The 19408-nt window shown below is 34.2% G+C and overlaps 1 protein-coding gene across 1 annotated transcript; it reads left to right on the top strand.

Moving 5' to 3' along the window:
- The first annotated feature begins 1554 nt into the window (after positions 1-1554).
- LOC121415247 (TM2 domain-containing protein 3-like) lies at positions 1555-12968 on the top strand. The gene is made up of 6 exons (XM_041608430.1): positions 1555-1679; positions 4041-4258; positions 6050-6319; positions 9421-9580; positions 11441-11516; positions 12489-12968. The coding sequence occupies exons 1-6, from the start codon at positions 1616-1618 to the stop codon at positions 12655-12657; spliced, it is 957 nt and encodes a 318-aa protein (XP_041464364.1). The 5' UTR covers positions 1555-1615; the 3' UTR covers positions 12658-12968.
- The last annotated feature ends 6440 nt before the right edge of the window (positions 12969-19408 follow it).

Genomic DNA, 19408 nt, shown 5'->3' with positions numbered 1-19408 from the left:
ACCATGAAGACTAGAGCATTCAATTGCTGAGAATATGGAATTATGAATAATTGATCTCGTGACTAAAAAATCACATGTGGACGTTGAGATGGGTACCCCCGGGATATCCAATTTTAATAGTTTACGAAAGTAAAACCATAACGGTTTTCGTTGTAAAATGATGATAATTATACGGTATTTTACGATTCCAAACATCATCAAAATATAGTTTAACAGTTTTCTTTTAAATCTTAGATACTGAAACTTACGATTTGACAAATTCTATGCATAAATTAGAGATAGAATTTATCAAAATGTATAATAGGGGTCTGAAAATGACAAATACGAGTCCATTTATGCATGGCCTGACGTGGTAGAATCTTTTTCGATTAAATTATTTCACTATTTCAAAATGAATGGATTTGTGGAGTATTACCAACAGTTTATGTAGATTCTTTGTATTACAATGATCATAGAATGCATTATCCAACTTGTGTTTGGATGTAATTTCAACATCTATGATTGATTACGTAAGATTATAATTTTCACATTTCTATGCACTTTTGCATGTCATAGTCTACCCACGTGATGCCACTATACGTCATTAAGAAAGAAGTTGTGACAGGTTTGGAGGTGTCATAAATATTTAGTGAGGTTGTTGTACCCGATCTTGGTAAAGAGGGCTTCGTGAAACGGTTAGCGGACAAGTAGCTCACTATCTCCGATTTAGTCAAGAAGTTAGATTTATGACGGTGTTGAGAAACGGGCCCCTGGCCCTGTATGCTATCATGACGTGAGAGGCGGTCACATAGCAACAAACTTTTGTCCAATAAGAACGTCGTTTTCCCCGCGATGTGTCTTTATAAGTTTGAATTATTGTTACCTTCTTATGCTCTGTGACTGGACTGGGCGGTTCCATGACATTTTATCCGGCGACAATATTGCTCCGATGGAAAATCTGTACTTAAAGGAAAATATGAAACCTAACCTCCAAACCTTAAAAGACCCAATCCTGTATTATTTACATTATTCTGAACCAAAAACTCTAACACTCTTTCAGACTTGAAAAAGGACAATATAAGCACTTTTTACAACCGTGAATGTGATGGCTAATTCTAACAAACCAATTAATTGATGCAAACGCAAAGTGCGATTGGGATTTTTTTATTCCGCTCTGAAAACTAGACAGTTAAAGCTTCAAGGTCTTGAAGCCTGCATGCACGAATTCATGAAAAGGATACTTACCTCACTAATTCAAGAACCCAAGCGCGGAGGCGAGATGATTTACATTAAGCACATAAACAGCATGCATATAATCTAACTAAACATTTCATTTGCATTAAAATAATAAACAGCATTTTAAAGGTCAAGTCCACCTCAGAAAAATGTTGATTTGAATCAACAGTGAAAAATCAGACAAGTGTAATGCTAAAAAATTTCATCAGAATCGGATGTACAATAAGAAAGTTACGACGTTTTAAAGTTTCGCTTATTTTCATAAAATTTCCTAGAGAGGTGGGGCTTTCTATACCTATGCACGTACGTAACCCTCTGAACATTTTCTTTTCATTATTTGTCTGTTGACGATACCGCACGAATTTTTCTTCATCATTTTGATCTCAACCAGATTTCGGAAATGGGCTGTAGAAAACTCTTTATCGTGGTTTTATTCATTTTTCCATTTTATATACGGTGTCAGGGTAAATATAGTTCTCTTTTTTTCATGATTTTTGCGAAAGGATGGTTTGATGTATTGGCATCGACTACTTGATTAATGTCTCCTTTTTAAGGAAAATTACTTTGGTCCCGGGTATAGCTTTTCATGTTGGTTTGTAGTACTAGTATCCAACCTATTGCTGGACACTTTTATTTTAGTGCCTTAAAACTGACAAAGGAAACACATATTTAATAATCCCACTTGCTATTCCAAATATTATGAAAATTATGAATTTGGTTAAAGTATTTGATATTTACCAAATACCAGCCATTGCCAATTGGCATAGACTTTTTCGCACTGACCAAAATCCAAATTGTTTTCGTACACACTACACAGTAGATTCTAAATGCGCGTCCATCTGGGGCCTGCTGCATGACGAGATAAGCGGCGATACAAAGGAACGTCCTAGGACCATTTTCCGAGATAGGAAGATTGGCGACAAATCAGCGCTTTCTGTTTCACGAAGGCAATTTTGTCTTCCAAATTCCAAGTCCGCGACATCGTTTGAAACTTTGATCCTGATCGATAGTATCGGAAAAATATTCAGTCTTCATCGTCACCTGAACCTTTTATTTTGGAATGACGACTTTTCATAAAATCATATATTTCAATAAATGGAGATCAAATAATGTTTTATTTACTGCTGATTGTAGAATAGATGTATGGAGCTTACTATATGGGGTAAAAGGAGAAAAAAAAACTTTGAATATTCACAAACAAACTGGATAAAATCGAAATTTTCATTATTTCCCTTATTTAGAACACAGTCCTTTTATGGAAGTCTGTATAAGAATATAAGCTTTACATACATGTAGTATAAAATTTAAGGAGTCAAGACTACATTATTGCTTTAACATGCCATTGGGGCCAATAGGGGCTACCCTACGATTTAAAATGTGCCTCTGCGTATGGACTTTCCATAATCTTTTCTTTTATTGGTACAACAAAATTATCTTCATTTGTAATGATTGTGATGGATTCGTGAGCTATCATAATAGGCCTAATCTATATATTGAATTCAATTAGCTATTTTGTAACTGCAGATTCATCATCTCTATTAAGTTAGCACAAAATGACAAATCCATCAATTAATTTTCATGGATTAAAATTAATCTCAGCAAAATTAAATAAATGATTTAGCATGTTTAAGAAAATCTTAGTTTTTTATCGTGTTTTTCTTTTTTTGCTGAATGTTATAAACACATTTTACCATTCATATTTTTTTTTTCTAATTGTTTTCATGTTGTTTATCTAGTGAGAGAGATTGCCGCCCATTTCAATACTACAAGTTTAATTTTTAAAAAAAATGGAAAAGACATGAGGGAGAATAAAAGAAAACATTTTTAGAAAATTCTTTGGGCCTAGATAATATAGATTGACCCCGGAGAAGTTTAAATGACATCTGTTTTGGTTTGTCTTTCCGTGCAAGACGACCTGAAAATCCTGAAATTAAACCCCAATAAAAAATAACTTGGCGCCATCCCCGGTTGTCATCCCAGATAAAATTCATCAGAGTGCACTCGAATGACCCCCAAAAAATGTTTAAAGGTGATATGTCAGTGTGGCTTGTCGTAAACGCATATTCTCTTAATGCTGACGGTGGCGGGCGGTGTGCAAAGAAGATCATGCCTACGTAGAACTTGTCTGGAGGTGTCTTTCCAAGGACTATTCTTCGTATCGCCCAAATCGGCTTTGTGAAACAGTTGAGCGATATCTCGTTCTTACGTAGAGCAGTTCTACCAAAGAACATTTCATGCAACAGGCCCCTAATGTCCAGTAATACAACATTTGACTATAGATCTAGACCTACTTATTAAAGAAAATGGAAAGTGGGCATGTGACTTTGGTATTCCACCTAATGAATATTCATGACGTACATATCCACATTTTTCACAAACTACATACATGTAGACCTAGATCTATTACAAATTTCAATAACTTATTTTTTCAGATTTTTATTTTTGATGAAATTTTCAGCATTTTTGGTTTTGCTTGTTTTTACTCTAACCCAGTTTGCACAGTGTACACATACCAATTTACCATGCACGAGTTAAACAACATTTCAAAATGTTGCTTTCTCCTATTCTTTGAAGCTCTCATTGGAACTATTTTAATTTCTAAATGAAGTACATGTAGTGGTGTGATATGGTTTGTTGTTCAAATAATTTTGACAAATGATAAAGATTAGGATCTGTTGAAACATATTTTGGGCAACCTATTGTGGGTTTTCAGGTGGAAGTGACATATTATACAGTTATTTATTGTGGGATCACAAATTAATTTCCCATTGGTCATGGATCAGACTCTCTTTTTATATATATATGTTTCATTTTATATCCTGAAGATGGAACAACTGTTGGAACAGTTGGACAGACTTCTACAACACCAGTGCAGACTGTGGCAGCAGTGGTGCAGGAGAATGCTACAAAAACTACCACCACACCTAAGACTGTGACTCACAACATATCGGATCCAACGGCTCAAGTGCCAACATCGAAATCTTCAAACACATCCGCAGGAACTACAGGAAATGACACTTCTAGTCCTACAACTACAACATCGGTATGGATTGTAGAATTTATAGAGAAAGATTGAAATTAAGTGACAGTTTCTAGCACTTTTTTCATGTTACATTGATTAAAATTGAGGACCATTAGAGCTAATTACTTTAAAGGAGAATGAAACCATTGGAACAAGATAGCTTGTGTGAAAACAGAAAAATCAAAGAAACAGATCAACAAAAATTTGAGAAAAATCGGACAAATAATGAGAAAGTTATGAGCATTTGAATATTGCGATCACTAATGCTATGGAGATAGCAAATTGGCAATGCGACAAAGATGTGTGATGTCACTTGTGAACAACTCTCCCCATTACTTTAGTATATATTTCACTTGAATTGCCTCTTTTATCACATCTATCCATAGATCATGTGTTCTTTCTACATGAGGGCAAGTAATACATATTTTTTAAGAATACATCATGGATAAAGAGTTTGTATCATCATAAGAAAAAGCAAAAAGATACATTTTGAGGGTATTTTATAGTCCACCAAAGGAAAAGTTGTTCATCAGTGACATCACACATCCTTGTCGCATTGCCAATGGGAGGATCTCCATAGCATTAGTGATTGCAATATTCAAATGCTCATAACTTTCTCATTATTTTTCTGATTTTTCTCAAACTTTCTTTATTCTTATTCTTTGATTTTTCTGTTTCTACACAAGCCTATTTGTTCCAAAGGTTTCATTCCCCTTTAAGGATTATTATCTAGAGCTGATTAATTTAGATACCATGCATTGCCAGAACTACATGTATAACCATTTCAAAGTACAATTCTGTTTCTCATTCACTCTTTGTTTTTGTTTTTTTATTTCACCAAAATAATTGAAAACCAGAAACTCAAAATTGGGATTTGTTGGGGAATGATACTGATATCTTTATATGAAGTAGCAGTGCAAAACATGATTCAATAATTTCCAATCTTTTGATGCATCATACTATGTTTGGAAAATGTTTTCTCTTAGTTTTTCTTTCAATATTCAAATTTCAAGTTTGTCTTATTGTTTTCTGCATAATCAGTTCAGGAGATATGAGCTACCAGTCTCAACAAGGTCTACATTTTGATAGCTCTTCCAGTAGGAGTAACTCACCTCAAGGTCTACATAGACACTTTGATAGCTCTCACACTCTTTGATTCATGCCTTCATAGTTATCATCTACATGCATTAAATTATGTTACATGCTTGTATTTCCATTTTTGCTCAATGTGTGTGTACTGTCTGTATAAGTATCATCTTGTTTATTTTTAAGAAGTACATGTAGAGTAAATCTTAAATCCTTATAAAAGATATCAAAGGAGCTTGTGATAAAAGACATTTATTGTTAGCTGAAGGAAATTCTATATATATACATTTTCATAAGAGATATACCCTTGTCAAGCGGTCATCAAGTTTACGTTCATCAAAAACATCATATTATTGTTGTATAGATAACATACAATGCATAAGATGAGTAAATCAATTGGATTATAACATAGACTTGTGAGCAGGGTCCTGGAATAATTAACATGTCATACACATTAATTTCATCAAAACTTTTTCATTTTTATTTTGAGCGACAATGATCTGATATAGAGGAAGCATGCTGCGTGATACATGTAGCTCAATTGTTAGAGCACAACCCAAATTTGATTCCTACTTGGTGTGATAACTTACCTTTTGTTAGCAGTCCTCACACAGAGAGGACTTTAATCCTTCAATCATTTGGTTACTCTCTTACAAGCAATATACTTTCTCAATGGTAAGGTAAAAAAAATCACCTCCATGTAAAATCAATGTCTATCCTTTGCAGGCGAGTGAAAAAACCAATGAGGAACTCCCAACTGAAGATGCAGTAACAGATGAAGCCATGGCAACCACTGGCCTTGATGATGAAGATTCTGTCACTACAACTGCTCAACCAACTACACCACCTCTACCAACTTACTATGAGCTCTGTCCGTCTGGTCTGCCTTGTGAGAAGCTAGGTGCACAGTGTCTCAATTGCAGTATGGACACCTCTTGCGTGTATGGGAGAGAATATAATACGACTTGTTACCCCAAGCAAGGCCTCGACTGTGTGGTAAGTTTGATCAACGACTATAATTGATTTTGCTTTATTGATCAAACCTGATTGCTTAAACTTATTGATCTAAAGTGTAATCAATCAGATGATTAAAGAATGATAAAGCATTAAGGTACCTTGCCTAAAGTCTTTTAACTTGAAATCCCACCATAAGGCATGAATCTCTTTATAGCGGCTTTCCTGCATTACCAATTGTCTTGTTGGTAAATTGCCAACTCGTCCACTCACCACATGGTCTACCTTCATTTAGTCTAATGCCGTTCCGTCCATCAGCATTTCATCTAACAACCATTTTGTCCAATAACCATTTGGTCCAATCATCACTTAGTCTAATCACCAGTTCATCTATTACCATTTCGTCTAATAACCAGTTGGTCTAATACCCATTTTCTTTTCATTCATTTTGCACAATTTACACTTTGATTTAATTAGAACACATGGTATATGGACTAAATGGCTACTGGACAAACTGGTTATTAGATGGAATGGCATTAGACAAAAGAAAGTAGACCATGTGTTGAGTGGAATTACTGATGGTAGACCAAATGATAGTAGACGAGTTGGCAATTGGACTAATTGGCATTAGACGAATTGGAAATAAACCGTCTTGTCCATATGGTGAAGTGTGACAATTGGTAGTGACCGGCCGCTTTGTGGGTTTCCTGCACGAAAGACTCATCTCAGACTTTAGACAATGTACATGTCTGCCCTCTCTGTTGGTATTTCATATTTGTTGATATGGAACAGATGTTCTTACTGTAACTGGTGTACTCAAAACCTTAGACATAATTAGTAGGGGAAGGCGGGGTAAGTTGTGACAGTTTTAACTTTTTGCATGTAAGAATTGATATGATTGATAATCTTGTCGAAATAAGTACCTTGCCTTGAAATTTAATTCTTCTGAAATATTTTTCAGCTATATTTTAACTTTCTACGCCCACACTGAAAGTCATTGTCACCTTTGAAAAAAGAGGTGTCAAATGGCTCAACTTGCCCCATCTGTGGGGTAAGTTTGAGCCACCTTCTGGGGTAAGTTGAGCCACAAAAACTATGTACAAAATGTATGGGGGAGAACCAGCATGTCAATTTTTTGTTTAAAGTCTTTTCACTTGCTAATTCTCTATAAATACTAACATCCTTTAAAAGGAAAAGAGCAGTAATGTAAATTTGCTCCTTTCAGCCTGCATTTCAATCGATTTTTATGGTTTGTTTTTTAAGATACATTACCATAAGAATTACCATGGCTCAACTTGCCCCATGCTGTTTGGCTCAACTTACCCCAGTCCGGACTTAGTGCGATAATTTTGTATCCACACATTTATTATGCATCCATCATATAAAAGACTATGACAAGAATGAAGATCCATACCTGGACTAACAATGTTGTTATCATGTCTTTATTATATTTAAAGACGTGTGTGTGTATAAAGCACTTATCTATTTCACACTCTTTTTTACTTTTTTGGCTGAAATTCATATTTTTCCCTCTAAAAAACTTCTTTTTGTTTCAAAGTTGAAAACAATGTGGTGGGTTTAGGGGTTATGCTATGGGTCATTAATACATGACGACACCACAATGTCTGACTCATTCAATATTGGCCTGGGGCTGGTGGCTCAACTTGCCCCTATGCTCAACTTACCCCGCCTTCCCCTACACTGTGAAAAAATTGGGCAATATTTTACCCAATATTTTGCCCAACGTTGGGCCGATAGTCAACCCTACCAACTACTGGGCAATATTTTACCCAACGTTGTTGGGGCATTAATGTGCCCAACTGTTGGGTAATATTTTGAACTACATTTTGGGGGACATTAATTTGCCCAACTTTTTAATAAAGTTATTAACCCAACATCTGGGCAAGGCCTACACTCACTTCGTGTACCTGGTCCGTGTCGATCCGGAGACCTTATCCGAAAGTGCTTTGCATGCACAATAACGCTGCATACAAGTGCAAGTGCATATCTCAAGTGAGTGAAGCAAAAACAAAACAGCGTCAGATATATGTCATATATGTAGGCCTATTCTGACAAATTCCTTACAAATTATGCTTAACGTAAAGTCCAAAATAAAAAAATTAAAAAAACGTTTAAGCAACTCATCTATGAAAGATTCAGCGAGGCTCCCCAGCCCCCAGTCATCTAGAAGCTCCTCCATATCTTATCGACCGTGTGTAGCATGCTGCAAGCGCAACTCGTGATCGTAAAGTTTCGCAACATTTACCACTCAGCAGGGCAATTACTAGCCCAACAATTGGACATCTGTATTTTGGCAGCGGCAGAGTAAAAATTTGCCTAAGTATTGGGCACATAATGCCCAACAAAACAATAACCAACGTATATATTACCCAACAAAAAAATGACCAACGTAAATTTACTCTTTTTTTTCACAGTGTATACGATACGGTACCGTTAAACATTTTACATTCCCATGTAAAATGTTCATCCCTGCATATCTTTCTGTCACGAGTACCAACTGCCTTCTTAAGTACTCTTTGCTTTGTTGACGTGCATGGAATCATTTTAAAGGGGAAGTTCACCATGAAGAATATTTGTTGTAAATATAGCAGAAAAATTATTCAAGAAAATATTGGGAAAGATTTGAGGAAAATCCATTAAAGATTAAACAAGTTATTAGAATTTTTTTGGATTTGTGTTATGTAATATAAAATGCATTAATTTCATTTTTTAATGGTTCCTGATGACTAATTTTAATTTTCTTTTCATGATTGGGTGTGAAATTATTTGTCTCTTGATATAAAAAAGGTACACTAAAAACCATTTTCAATTTTCTGAGAAAATTACATTTCATTGATATTTTTACCATTCACTATGTAGGAATGCTGCTCGCATATGATGTCACAAATGACATAATTAAAATTCTAATAACTTTTTTTTCCTTGATGGATTTTTCTCAAACCTTCACCAATATCTATTATTTTTCTGCTATTTTTACAAAAAAAAAACAATTTGTCAGGGTGAACTTCCCCTTTAAATTCTCAATACAACAACAATATTTTATCCATATGAGTTTGAGTTTAGATTAAAAGTTATGAATTCTTATCGAGTATCTACCCATATTTTTCTTATATCTCTAAAAGGGCCCTTTACCTGTCAAAAGGACGTATCAATGTAGATATTGTTACCAGACTGAGACTTGGCAGCAATCCTGTACACCAGCCAATAACTGCCATGTTTATGCTTGCCCTAAGCAATATATCAGAGTCAATTGCACAGTGGACGAAGATGTCTTCTGTTTAGGTAAGGTATATTTTGATTATATGTTTATAAATTTAAAAGTAAAAGAACATAGTTGCAGCAAACAATTATTTCATGAGAAAGTCATCGAAATCAAGGTTAATTACCACCCTACATGTATTATCACAGATCGAGATCTGGTACATTAACATGAATTATCTTTGTGAAGTCGTGAAATCTTAGCTGAAAACTGACAACACTTATGATCACAAAAACAGACAGTCTTGGACAGTGTATTATTATTGCTTAGAAAGCATTGTCACACCTGAACTTTTCATCCAGCATTGGCCCACATACATAGAATAATCTGAGGGATGTGGGTTTGATTGCCAGCCACGCCATGTTTTCCTTCAGCAAGATATTACCCACATTGTGCTGCGCTTAACCCAGGTGAGGTGAATGGTGCCTGGTAGGAAGAAATTCCTTGAATGCCAGCCTGTAGGCAGGACGGCTATTGTCGGAGTAATAACAATAATAATATTATTGTAATGCGCGGTTGAGTATGCATATAGAAATAGTGCAATATGAATGTACATTTATTTTTAAGAAATTGGATCAAATGAGAAATGGCTGGCCATGCACACAGTATGTCAAAAAACACTGGCTATAAAAATATCAAAGTGTGTCTTCCCCTGCATTACTTTTGTCACAATTAGCTAAAATAAAAATGCTATTTCATGTGTTGTTGCAAGAATGACCGTGGCAAAACATTTTTGCGTACCCCATCAGTGCAGAAACGCCCTTACGCATTGCCCTCATACATGTATGTGGTGCTAAGGGCATTTTTGCACACATGCGATGCGGGTGTTTTGTTAAAGGACAAGTCCACCCTGATACAAAGTTGATTTGAATAAAAAGAGAAAAATCCAACAAGCATAACACTGAAAATTTCATCAAAATCGGATGTAAAATAAGAAAGTAATGACATTAAAAATTGTCCCCTTATTTCACAACACAGTTATATGCACATCTTGGCTGGTATGCAAATGAGGAGACTATGACGTCATCAACTCACTTTTTCTTTTGTATTTTATTATATGAAATATCCTAATTTTCTCCTAATCGGCAAGGTATGGTACGATTACTTCCTCGCTGAACATATGGAATTAGCATTGTTTAATACTGTATGGTTCACTCAAGTTGGTCCTTATTGTTAAATATATAAATAATGAGATGATGTATAATTCAAACAATAAAAAACAAAAGAAATAGTGAGTGATGGATATCGTGGACTGACTCGCCTAGTTGTGCATATCACTGTTTTGTGAAAAATAAGTGAAAATTTAAAATGTCATAACTTTCTTATTTTACATCTGATTTCGATGAAATTTTCAGCACTATGATAGTTTGGTATTTTTCTATTTATTCAAGTCGGCATTTTCTTGTGGTAGTCTTGACCTTTAAGGGCATTGTTGCACCAACACAACAGATTAAATATTTATACAGTGATAGCTTGTCTTGTTTCATTGTATATTTTGGGGCTACAAAGGTATGATACCTTCAACTTTCGACTATGTTTGTCTCGAGAAAAGTGGGAATGGTTGATCATCATTGTGAAATAGAGAACTCAAAATTAAGTGTAATATCAACTAAGGAAACAAAATTATTTGTTCTCCTTAATTTTGTCTCTTCTAAATATAGGAAATAATGAAAAGAATAAGATTAAATGATATTTTGAAAAATGCAATGATGTTGATTGCAACTGGGTTAAACTGCCACTCCCTTACAAACTCAAATGTAATGTTACAAAAGAGCATGTTCTAATATATATTCATGTGTCATAAGCCAGTCTTCTTTCACAAGCTACTTTAGGTTTGTTTTCTTGGTGACATTTTTTTTTTTACTATTTTTTTTTACTACCAGGCTCCAGAAATTTTCATAGAAGAAAACCCTGCAATTGGACTTCAGGCTCAAAGTGGTCGACAGCACTCATATTAAGGTACATGTAATCTAAATTCCTATTTAAGACAAATATTTTCCATGAGTCAACTATTAAAGGGGGAGTGAACTGTGTATGGTTTCTCATTGACTGTGTGATAAATACATAGTCTTAAAATATACGTTTTCTGATATATCTACTAATACAGAGAATAAAATTGACATATAATTGTATTTGTATGGTAATAATAATACTAATAATAGCAGCGTATTTACCCAGGGTAGCCACTTCAGTTCCGAAAACTGTTCTCCCAGCGGGCCGTGCTATTATCATTATAATGTTGTATAGAGAAACTAAAATGTTTGAGAGGAAAATAATTGTTTTGCTACTTGATAACATAATTATTGTGGTATAATTGTATAGAGTAGTTAATTAGCATGTTATCAATATCATTCAAGTGGGTCTATATTACTAGACTGGACAGAAAGAGTTGCAATCAATCGCAACTCTAAAAATCATGCGCAATTTCATTTTCGACCAATCAACGCGCATTTGGGACTTGCGCAACTTGATTGCAACTCTTTCTGCAACGGGGCCCGTATGAGTACATGTAGTTGAGGACTTGAGATGGCGCTATCGGTTCGTATCTGCTTAAAGTCTAGGCATTATTTTAGACCAGATATTCAGAGCAAAAAAAATGTGTTATGTACAGTGTAGCTCTTCTAAGTAGCATTGCTGGGATTCTGTAGTCCCAATAAATTTGACTTGTATGTAGGCAGTTACCTGTATGTAGTTCAATTTCATAAATTATAGCTATGGTAATAATCTCAATTTAAGAATCCAATCAAATGACCCCCCCTCTCCCTTTTATAAAGAACATTTTGCAAATTTCCTGGAGAAAAAATTATGGCACTGATGGATTTCCATAGAGCTACGATTGATTGGATCAATCGTAACTCTTTGTGAGACGGGGCCCTGGACTACATCCATACACATGTTTATGTATTAATTACTGTATGTTATTTTCTATAGTGTCACACTTGGAGGATTTGGAGCGGATAGATTTTACCTGGGCTATTGGCAGTCGGGTCTGGGAAAGCTCTTCAGCTTTGGAGGAGCCGGGGTCTGGACGTTGATTGATGTGTTGCTCATCGCGGTTGGCTACATCACCCCCTCAGATGGATCTCACTACATTTATTGACCAATCAGATGGACTGTTATATCTGTTTTGGTCGTCAATTCCTCATGCAAGATTTCAAGAATGTTTACAAAGATTGAGCTGATTTGGTTGATTATTATCTAACATGGGATACATTTTTATTGGTGTAAGTGATATCGACGGGCTGATTCGTTAAAAAAAATTTGTCCACTTGTCAACTAATTGCCCATCTAAACTACACAGATGATAAATATGGTGTGTAATAAAAACGTATAATGGTAAAATTGCTATCAGTGGCAACTTACACAGTACCAGGACTTCAAAGATGAAGATCCAGGGCAGGTATTCAATTGACAGTATTGATCAAGTTAGCTTTTTACTCAACTTTTTACTTGGCTATTAAAGCAAAATGCTTAAGATCAGATTCAGATCGAATCTAAGTATTTTGCTTTAGCAAGCCAAATTTAAGCTAAATACTAATTACCATTGTGATGTCATAAAGTTTGAGCCAAATGCGCTTGTCCATCCTTAGGCAGCTTGTATGACTGCATATGGACGTTTGTAAACTGCACGCAAGCCAGACTTAAGCCAGGTAGGTGGCTGACATACATGTAGATTTAAGCAAATTATTTAACAAAAATAAAATTGAATGTTAGAGATCGATAAGTATTTCTCTTGAAGGACAAGTCCACCCCACAAAATTTGATTTGAATAAAAAGAGAAATATCCAACAAGCATAACACTGAAAATTTCATCAAAATCGGATGTAAAATTAAAATCTTATAACATTTTTAGGTTTTGCTTCATTTCACAAAAGAGTTATGTGCACATACTGGATGGTATGCAAATGAGGGGACTGATGACATCACTTTCTTTTGTATTTTACTATATGAAATATTCAAATTTGTCCTCATCGTCCTGTGAAACAATGTCTTATTCCGCCCTGATCATGTGGCATTACCATTGTTATAACTCTTTATGGTTCTGTCAAGTTTGTCCTTGATGTCAAATTGGTAAAAATTGAATATTGTATAATTTAAGCAATAAAAACAAAAGAAATAGTGAGTGATGGACATCATCGACTCTTTCATTTGCATGTCACCGAGTTGTGCATATTTATAACTGATTTGTGAAAAATGACCAAAACTTTAAAATTTCATAACTTTCTTATTTTACATCCGATTTCGATGAAATTTTCAGCATTATGCTTGTTTGATTTATCTATATTCATTTAAATTAACAATTTTCAGGGGTGGATTTGACCTTTAATAAGCATAATACTGAGCAAAATCCTGGCACAAGTATCGAATTGAATACCAGCCCAAGTATCCATGGTAAATTAGGATTCTCAATTGGCCCTTATCTGCATAAAACTGAGGTGTGAAAGTTTAAGTGCAATTATGAAATATTGTTATGTAAATAATAATGTATTAAGAAGTGATATATATACATGTAGAACATTACTTTGGAACAATGCCAGATCATCTTCAATACTTGAAAACATTGGAGAATCGAAGTGTGTATATTGGAAATCTGAATTGAGAAAGTAATAAAAAAAAATTATTTTTATTTTTTTGTGAGTCCATCTTGAACATTAATTGTAATCACTTTCTCAGCCTATAGACTACAAAAATTTGAATAAAAAATCAATATTTGCTTGCTGTTAATAACTTTTGTAGAAATGCAGTATAAAGGATGGGAACAAATGCTATGCTGGTCCATAGCTCGATACAGGTATCACGATTTACATGTGTATCCCCTGAACTGTATGTATATATATTGATAGCTTTTCATGTGAGTTTTTATTTTGTAGTATTTTCCTTGGTTAGATGGAAAGATGGGTACAGTATAGTCTGCAGGCTCAGACCCTTGTTTGCAGGACTTACTCATAGTATAGTACAGGTGTTGTGAATCAGTTGATAAGTCTCTGGACTGTGAACCACATGGTCTGGGGTTCAATCCTCCTGCTGCACTATTTTTTTTATAATCTAGTTATGTAACTCTCAACCCAGGTGTAGTAAATGGCTATCTATTGGGAAGGAATTCCTTGAAGAGTTGGGTGCCCTTTTGGGGTAACTATGCTAAAGCCAGTGTAATAGTAAGCATCACTGAGAAACATTGTATTAAGCACTGTATAAATGTTGCATTTATTACGGTACTCGTAGTATCATTATTTCTGTTGTTGTTGCCTGGTTTTAAAAAAATGTATACCAAATAACCAATCAGATCTCTTGAAAAGCAAAAATATAGCTTGTCCATGTTGTGCAAACTCGTGTCATATGAACTAATTTTGATGTCACACAATTTGATCTCACCAACCTTGGACAGATATTTTAAAAAATGCACGAGGCATTGGTTGACTTCAGTGCCTTCATTTTTTCATTCCGCCATTAACATAAAGATACATGTAACCATGTTAAAAAACATTAAGGAAAAATATATACCTTAACCCTAAATAGACTGGGCTATTTCAACACCTAAGACGGGGGGGGGGCTGATTCAGCCCCCCATTATGATCTCGGCCGTCGATCACGCGATCGCAACGAAAATTGGCATACGCGTTACCCATGGCGTTATCTACAAAACTATAACATCATATTCTGCCAAAAATCTCGGGTCTCATTAATTATGCTAATTTATGCGTAAAATCATAAGTTTGCTCTAATTAATAAAATAATGCCCCTGAAATGCTAATTTTTGTTTCACATGTTCTAGATAGGCATCTGATCAAAAAAAATTTTTTAATTTCAACATCACATTTATTTTCTTATGTATTCTATTGTTTTCTAAATTTCTAATGTATTTCTTTGTTTTTCAACTTTTGTTTTTTATTGTTTTTTAATGGAAATTGTCGGGGACTTTATTTTGACTATAAAAAAGATAAAATTAATTTATTTTAAGCAGTAAAAGGAAAAATAATGATCGATATATGAATTTTGGCTAAAAACACTATTTGCATCGGATTTGTACACAAATTCATGTTTTTTTTAGTAATTTTGGGTCTGCATGCACTTACGAAATGTTGCATAATTTCGGAACCGTGTACCCGGGGGTCACAATTTTGGTCTCAAAAGTTTGCGCGAGACTTGAAAGTAAAAAGTCAGCAAGCGACGCGGTCAAAAAATTTTGCGCGGCGAATTTCTCGCGAAAAATGTCGAGTCTTTTTAGGGTTAAGGTAGTGACAGAATGAAAAATAAAGGCACAAATTTAGAAAAAAAAATAAGATAGTCCAGTATTTGGTATTGGTAAAGAGGATTGAAAAAATGTATTGGCAACAATTGATGTCCAAAGCATTGGAAAGGTGGAATGAGAGTAGTATGGTCCCATGAATAGGTTAAAGGCCAATGGCTAGAAGGGCTTTGTTTTTACATTTAATAATAAACCTGTTAACAGAAGAAGACCGTTTAACTTGTTCATTGTGTCAGTACTTTATTTACATGTATTTTATGTTGGCTTTATTACTTCGTACTTGTAGTTGAAACACGTGAAATTACAACTCTACCATTAATAACTTTACTGTGTATTCTGTATGAAGAGTTGAAGATATTAAGTGAAAATGACGTGTACCTATGACAGATTTACAAGTGTTTGCATTGATCATTCAGTTAATCTCTTGCTTTTCAAATGCAAACTTTTACTTATGTATAAAGTTGCTCCATGTTTTTAACTGTTGCTCATCCTATTTTGATAATTTCTTTATATGGGACACGTTCCATAAAAGATACACTTTCAATAACTCCAGTCTATACAAAACTATGTTCATACGTTACAATCAGTTATCATTCTTTGAAATCAAGTTTTTTTCGTTGTTTTTTCCATTTCATCAATTAAAAAATTAATACAATACCAGTCACCATTCTTTGAATCACTATTGCCTATTTCGGCCGGCTCTATTGTTCTCTGGCTGAGGCAGATAGTGGTGAGTCTGGGAATTGTGACTGGTAGTGTATGCTATCTTTGAACAACTTTGTATTAGTAATAATTCTGATTTTAAATGTTATTTGAACTCATTACTTGTACGGAACCCAAGTTAATCTTTTATCTCTTATGTATATATTGTTATTTTTATGTTAACAGGACCAGGCTGAAAACAGTTAATCTGAGCCTGTTATCTTGTATAAAGATATTTTAATAAATAAATAATAATAATAAATGAATAAGTGATCTAAATACAAGATACATTGATGACATGATAATACATGATTAAGTAGTATCTACAGGTTAACTTGTGTAAGTCGAATATTTACCAAATTGAAGAAATGATTTCTATGGTCCAAGATTGATTTCACTTGGGCAAAGTTAAAGGGATCGTTTAACTTTGTGAGCAGCTGATTTAAAATTCTCAAACTGAGACGAAACGTGTATGAGTGCCTGTATTTGTCCTCAAAAACCCTGAAACAGACCACAATATAGGATGAAAAACTCTAATTTAGATACAAGGAGCAATTTATTAGCTTGATTTTGAGAACCGTCTAGTAGATGGGTTCCAGCTTATGACCAGTTTTCTCCAATTCAAAAAGTCTGTTGGCTATGTTGACTGCCTTCTGCTGTGTGTATCTCCTATACACATGCTATTATTAGCTGGACTGTACATTCAGTGTATACCGTGTACACACTGTATGTAGGTCATGCTGTGTTCTAGAGTTAATGTATTGTGTTGCACAGATTCGATCTATACACATAGTCATTGAAACCAACTCCCAACTATTTTCAAACTTTCGTTTACATCTCCAAGGTTTTAAAATTGATCCTGTACATATAATACTTTGAAACTTTTGGGATGGTATTTTTACACTATAAGCCTAATGTTTAGCCCATTTTCAAGAACCAAAATGAGAATTTTTTTAAATCAGAACAAAGTGAAACAATCACTTTAACTGTTTACATGTTTGTATCTTGTATCACTGTTTAAAATATATTGCTTAAATTGTTGACATTGATAATGTATGTGATGTGTTTATATTCATATAAAAGAACATTTCTTTAGATATCTGAACAAATGTCTGTGCCATGTCTTTCAGCAAGGATCTCATAATATCAAAGGGGAAGTTCACCCTGAAGAAAACTTTGTTGTAAAAATAGAAACGAATTGATTAAAAATATTGGTGAAAGTTTGAGGAAAATTGATTAAAGATTAAGAGAATTAGAATTTCAAGTTTTTTATTTGTGACGTCATAAACCAGCAGCTGCCCCATATGTAATATAGAATGCATATATTTTTGATGGTTTGTGATGATTTACTTTTTATTTTCGTTTAGGGAGCGTGTGTGAAATCATGTGTGTATTGATATACAGAAGGTACAATAAACACCATTTTCAATTTTCTGAGAAAATGACATTTCACTGATATTTTGAACAGATATGTAGGCAAGCTGCTCGGATATGACGTCACAAATCAAATAATTAAAATTCTAATACCTTTTTCATTATTCTTTGATGGATTTTCCTCAAACCTGATTTTTACAAGAGACATTTTTGTCAGGGTGAACTTTCCCATTAAGACATTTTGCATCTTTAACATCTGCTTTTCCTCATTTGATAATAATATAGATGTGACAATATATAAATAGTTTATAGGGAAGAATGAGATTGTATGCCGAGGTGAATAGAATGTCTTTCTTTCAGCAAATGTGAAACCTTGTACCATCGCATGATTCAGAATATTCGCCATTTGCTCTTTATAACTCCTCAGAAGTGAGCAAAATAAATAATAACATTCATCCAAGAAAATGGGGAACTATCAAAAGCAACAGTGCAATTTGGTCAGCGAGAGTGTGATAGTATGAACGTTGCACATTCAGCCTCCATTTTCTTGCGCACAAGAAGATAAATACATGTAGGCGTTGAACAATTAGCAATGAACAGAATTTGCAGGATTAAAGGACAAGTCCACCTCAACAAAAAGTCGATTTGAAAAAAAGGAGAAAAATCCAATAAGCAAAACACTGAAAATTTCATCAAAATCGGATGTAAAACAAGAAAGTTATGACATTTTAAAGTTTCGCTTCATTTCACAAAACAGTTATATATACATCCTGATCGGTATGCAAATTGGCAGACTGGTGGCGTCACCCACTCTCCATTTCTTTTGTATTTTATTATAAAAAATACAAAATATTCTAATTTTCTCCTTGTCAAGTGAAACAAAGTTTTATTTCTCCCTGAACATGTGGAATTACCTTTATTTTTACAGTTTATGGGCAAGATAAGTTGGTCCTTATTGTCAAATCTGTAAAAATTGAAAGATTGTATTATTCAAACAATAAAAACAAGAAATAGTGAGTGATGGACATCATCGACTCTCTCATTTGCATATCGCCGAGTTGTGCATTTAACCGTTTTGTGAGAAATAAGTGAAACTTAAAAATGTCATAACTTTCTTATTTTACATCACATTTTGATAAAATTTTCAGAATTGTGCTTGTCTGATTTTTCTCTATTGATTCAAATCAACATTTTTCTGAGGTGGACTTGACCTTTCAAGACTTTTGTTAAGGTGCCTTGTGATGTACAATGCGCATTTACTACAATAAATAATCTGGAGAAAACATTGATGGAGGTTGATCAATTTTCTTTCTTCTATTACATAAAAATACACCACGTACAAAATGTTCACAATGTCATCATGTGATATACATGTATACATTCAAATAAACCTCTTTATAGCAGATTAAAAGAGTAATACAACCTGCAAGCTACAACAGTTTGTCCCAGCAAAATTGTAAATGTAGATTCCTTAGAAAATATTTTTCTCTGTGGCCCCCAGAAAGACAAAACAAAGGTGCCCATGGAT

Source organism: Lytechinus variegatus, chromosome 5 (assembly GCF_018143015.1).
Source record: "Lytechinus variegatus isolate NC3 chromosome 5, Lvar_3.0, whole genome shotgun sequence".
Lineage (NCBI taxonomy): Eukaryota > Metazoa > Echinodermata > Echinoidea > Temnopleuroida > Toxopneustidae > Lytechinus > Lytechinus variegatus.
The sequence above is the reverse complement of the archived record's forward strand: the minus strand, read 5'-3'. Positions and strand labels throughout refer to the sequence as shown.

Bases quoted from the DNA above. Each gene is read 5' to 3' on its own strand.
- LOC121415247 (XM_041608430.1), top strand. From the start codon at position 1,616: ATGGGCTGTAGAAAACTCTTTATCGTGGTTTTATTCATTTTTCCATTT. The intron at 4,259-6,049 runs GTATGGATTGTA...TATCCTTTGCAG, and splicing joins GTCCTACAACTACAACATCG to GCGAGTGAAAAAACCAATGA. The intron at 9,581-11,440 runs GTAAGGTATATT...TTTTACTACCAG, and splicing joins CGAAGATGTCTTCTGTTTAG to GCTCCAGAAATTTTCATAGA.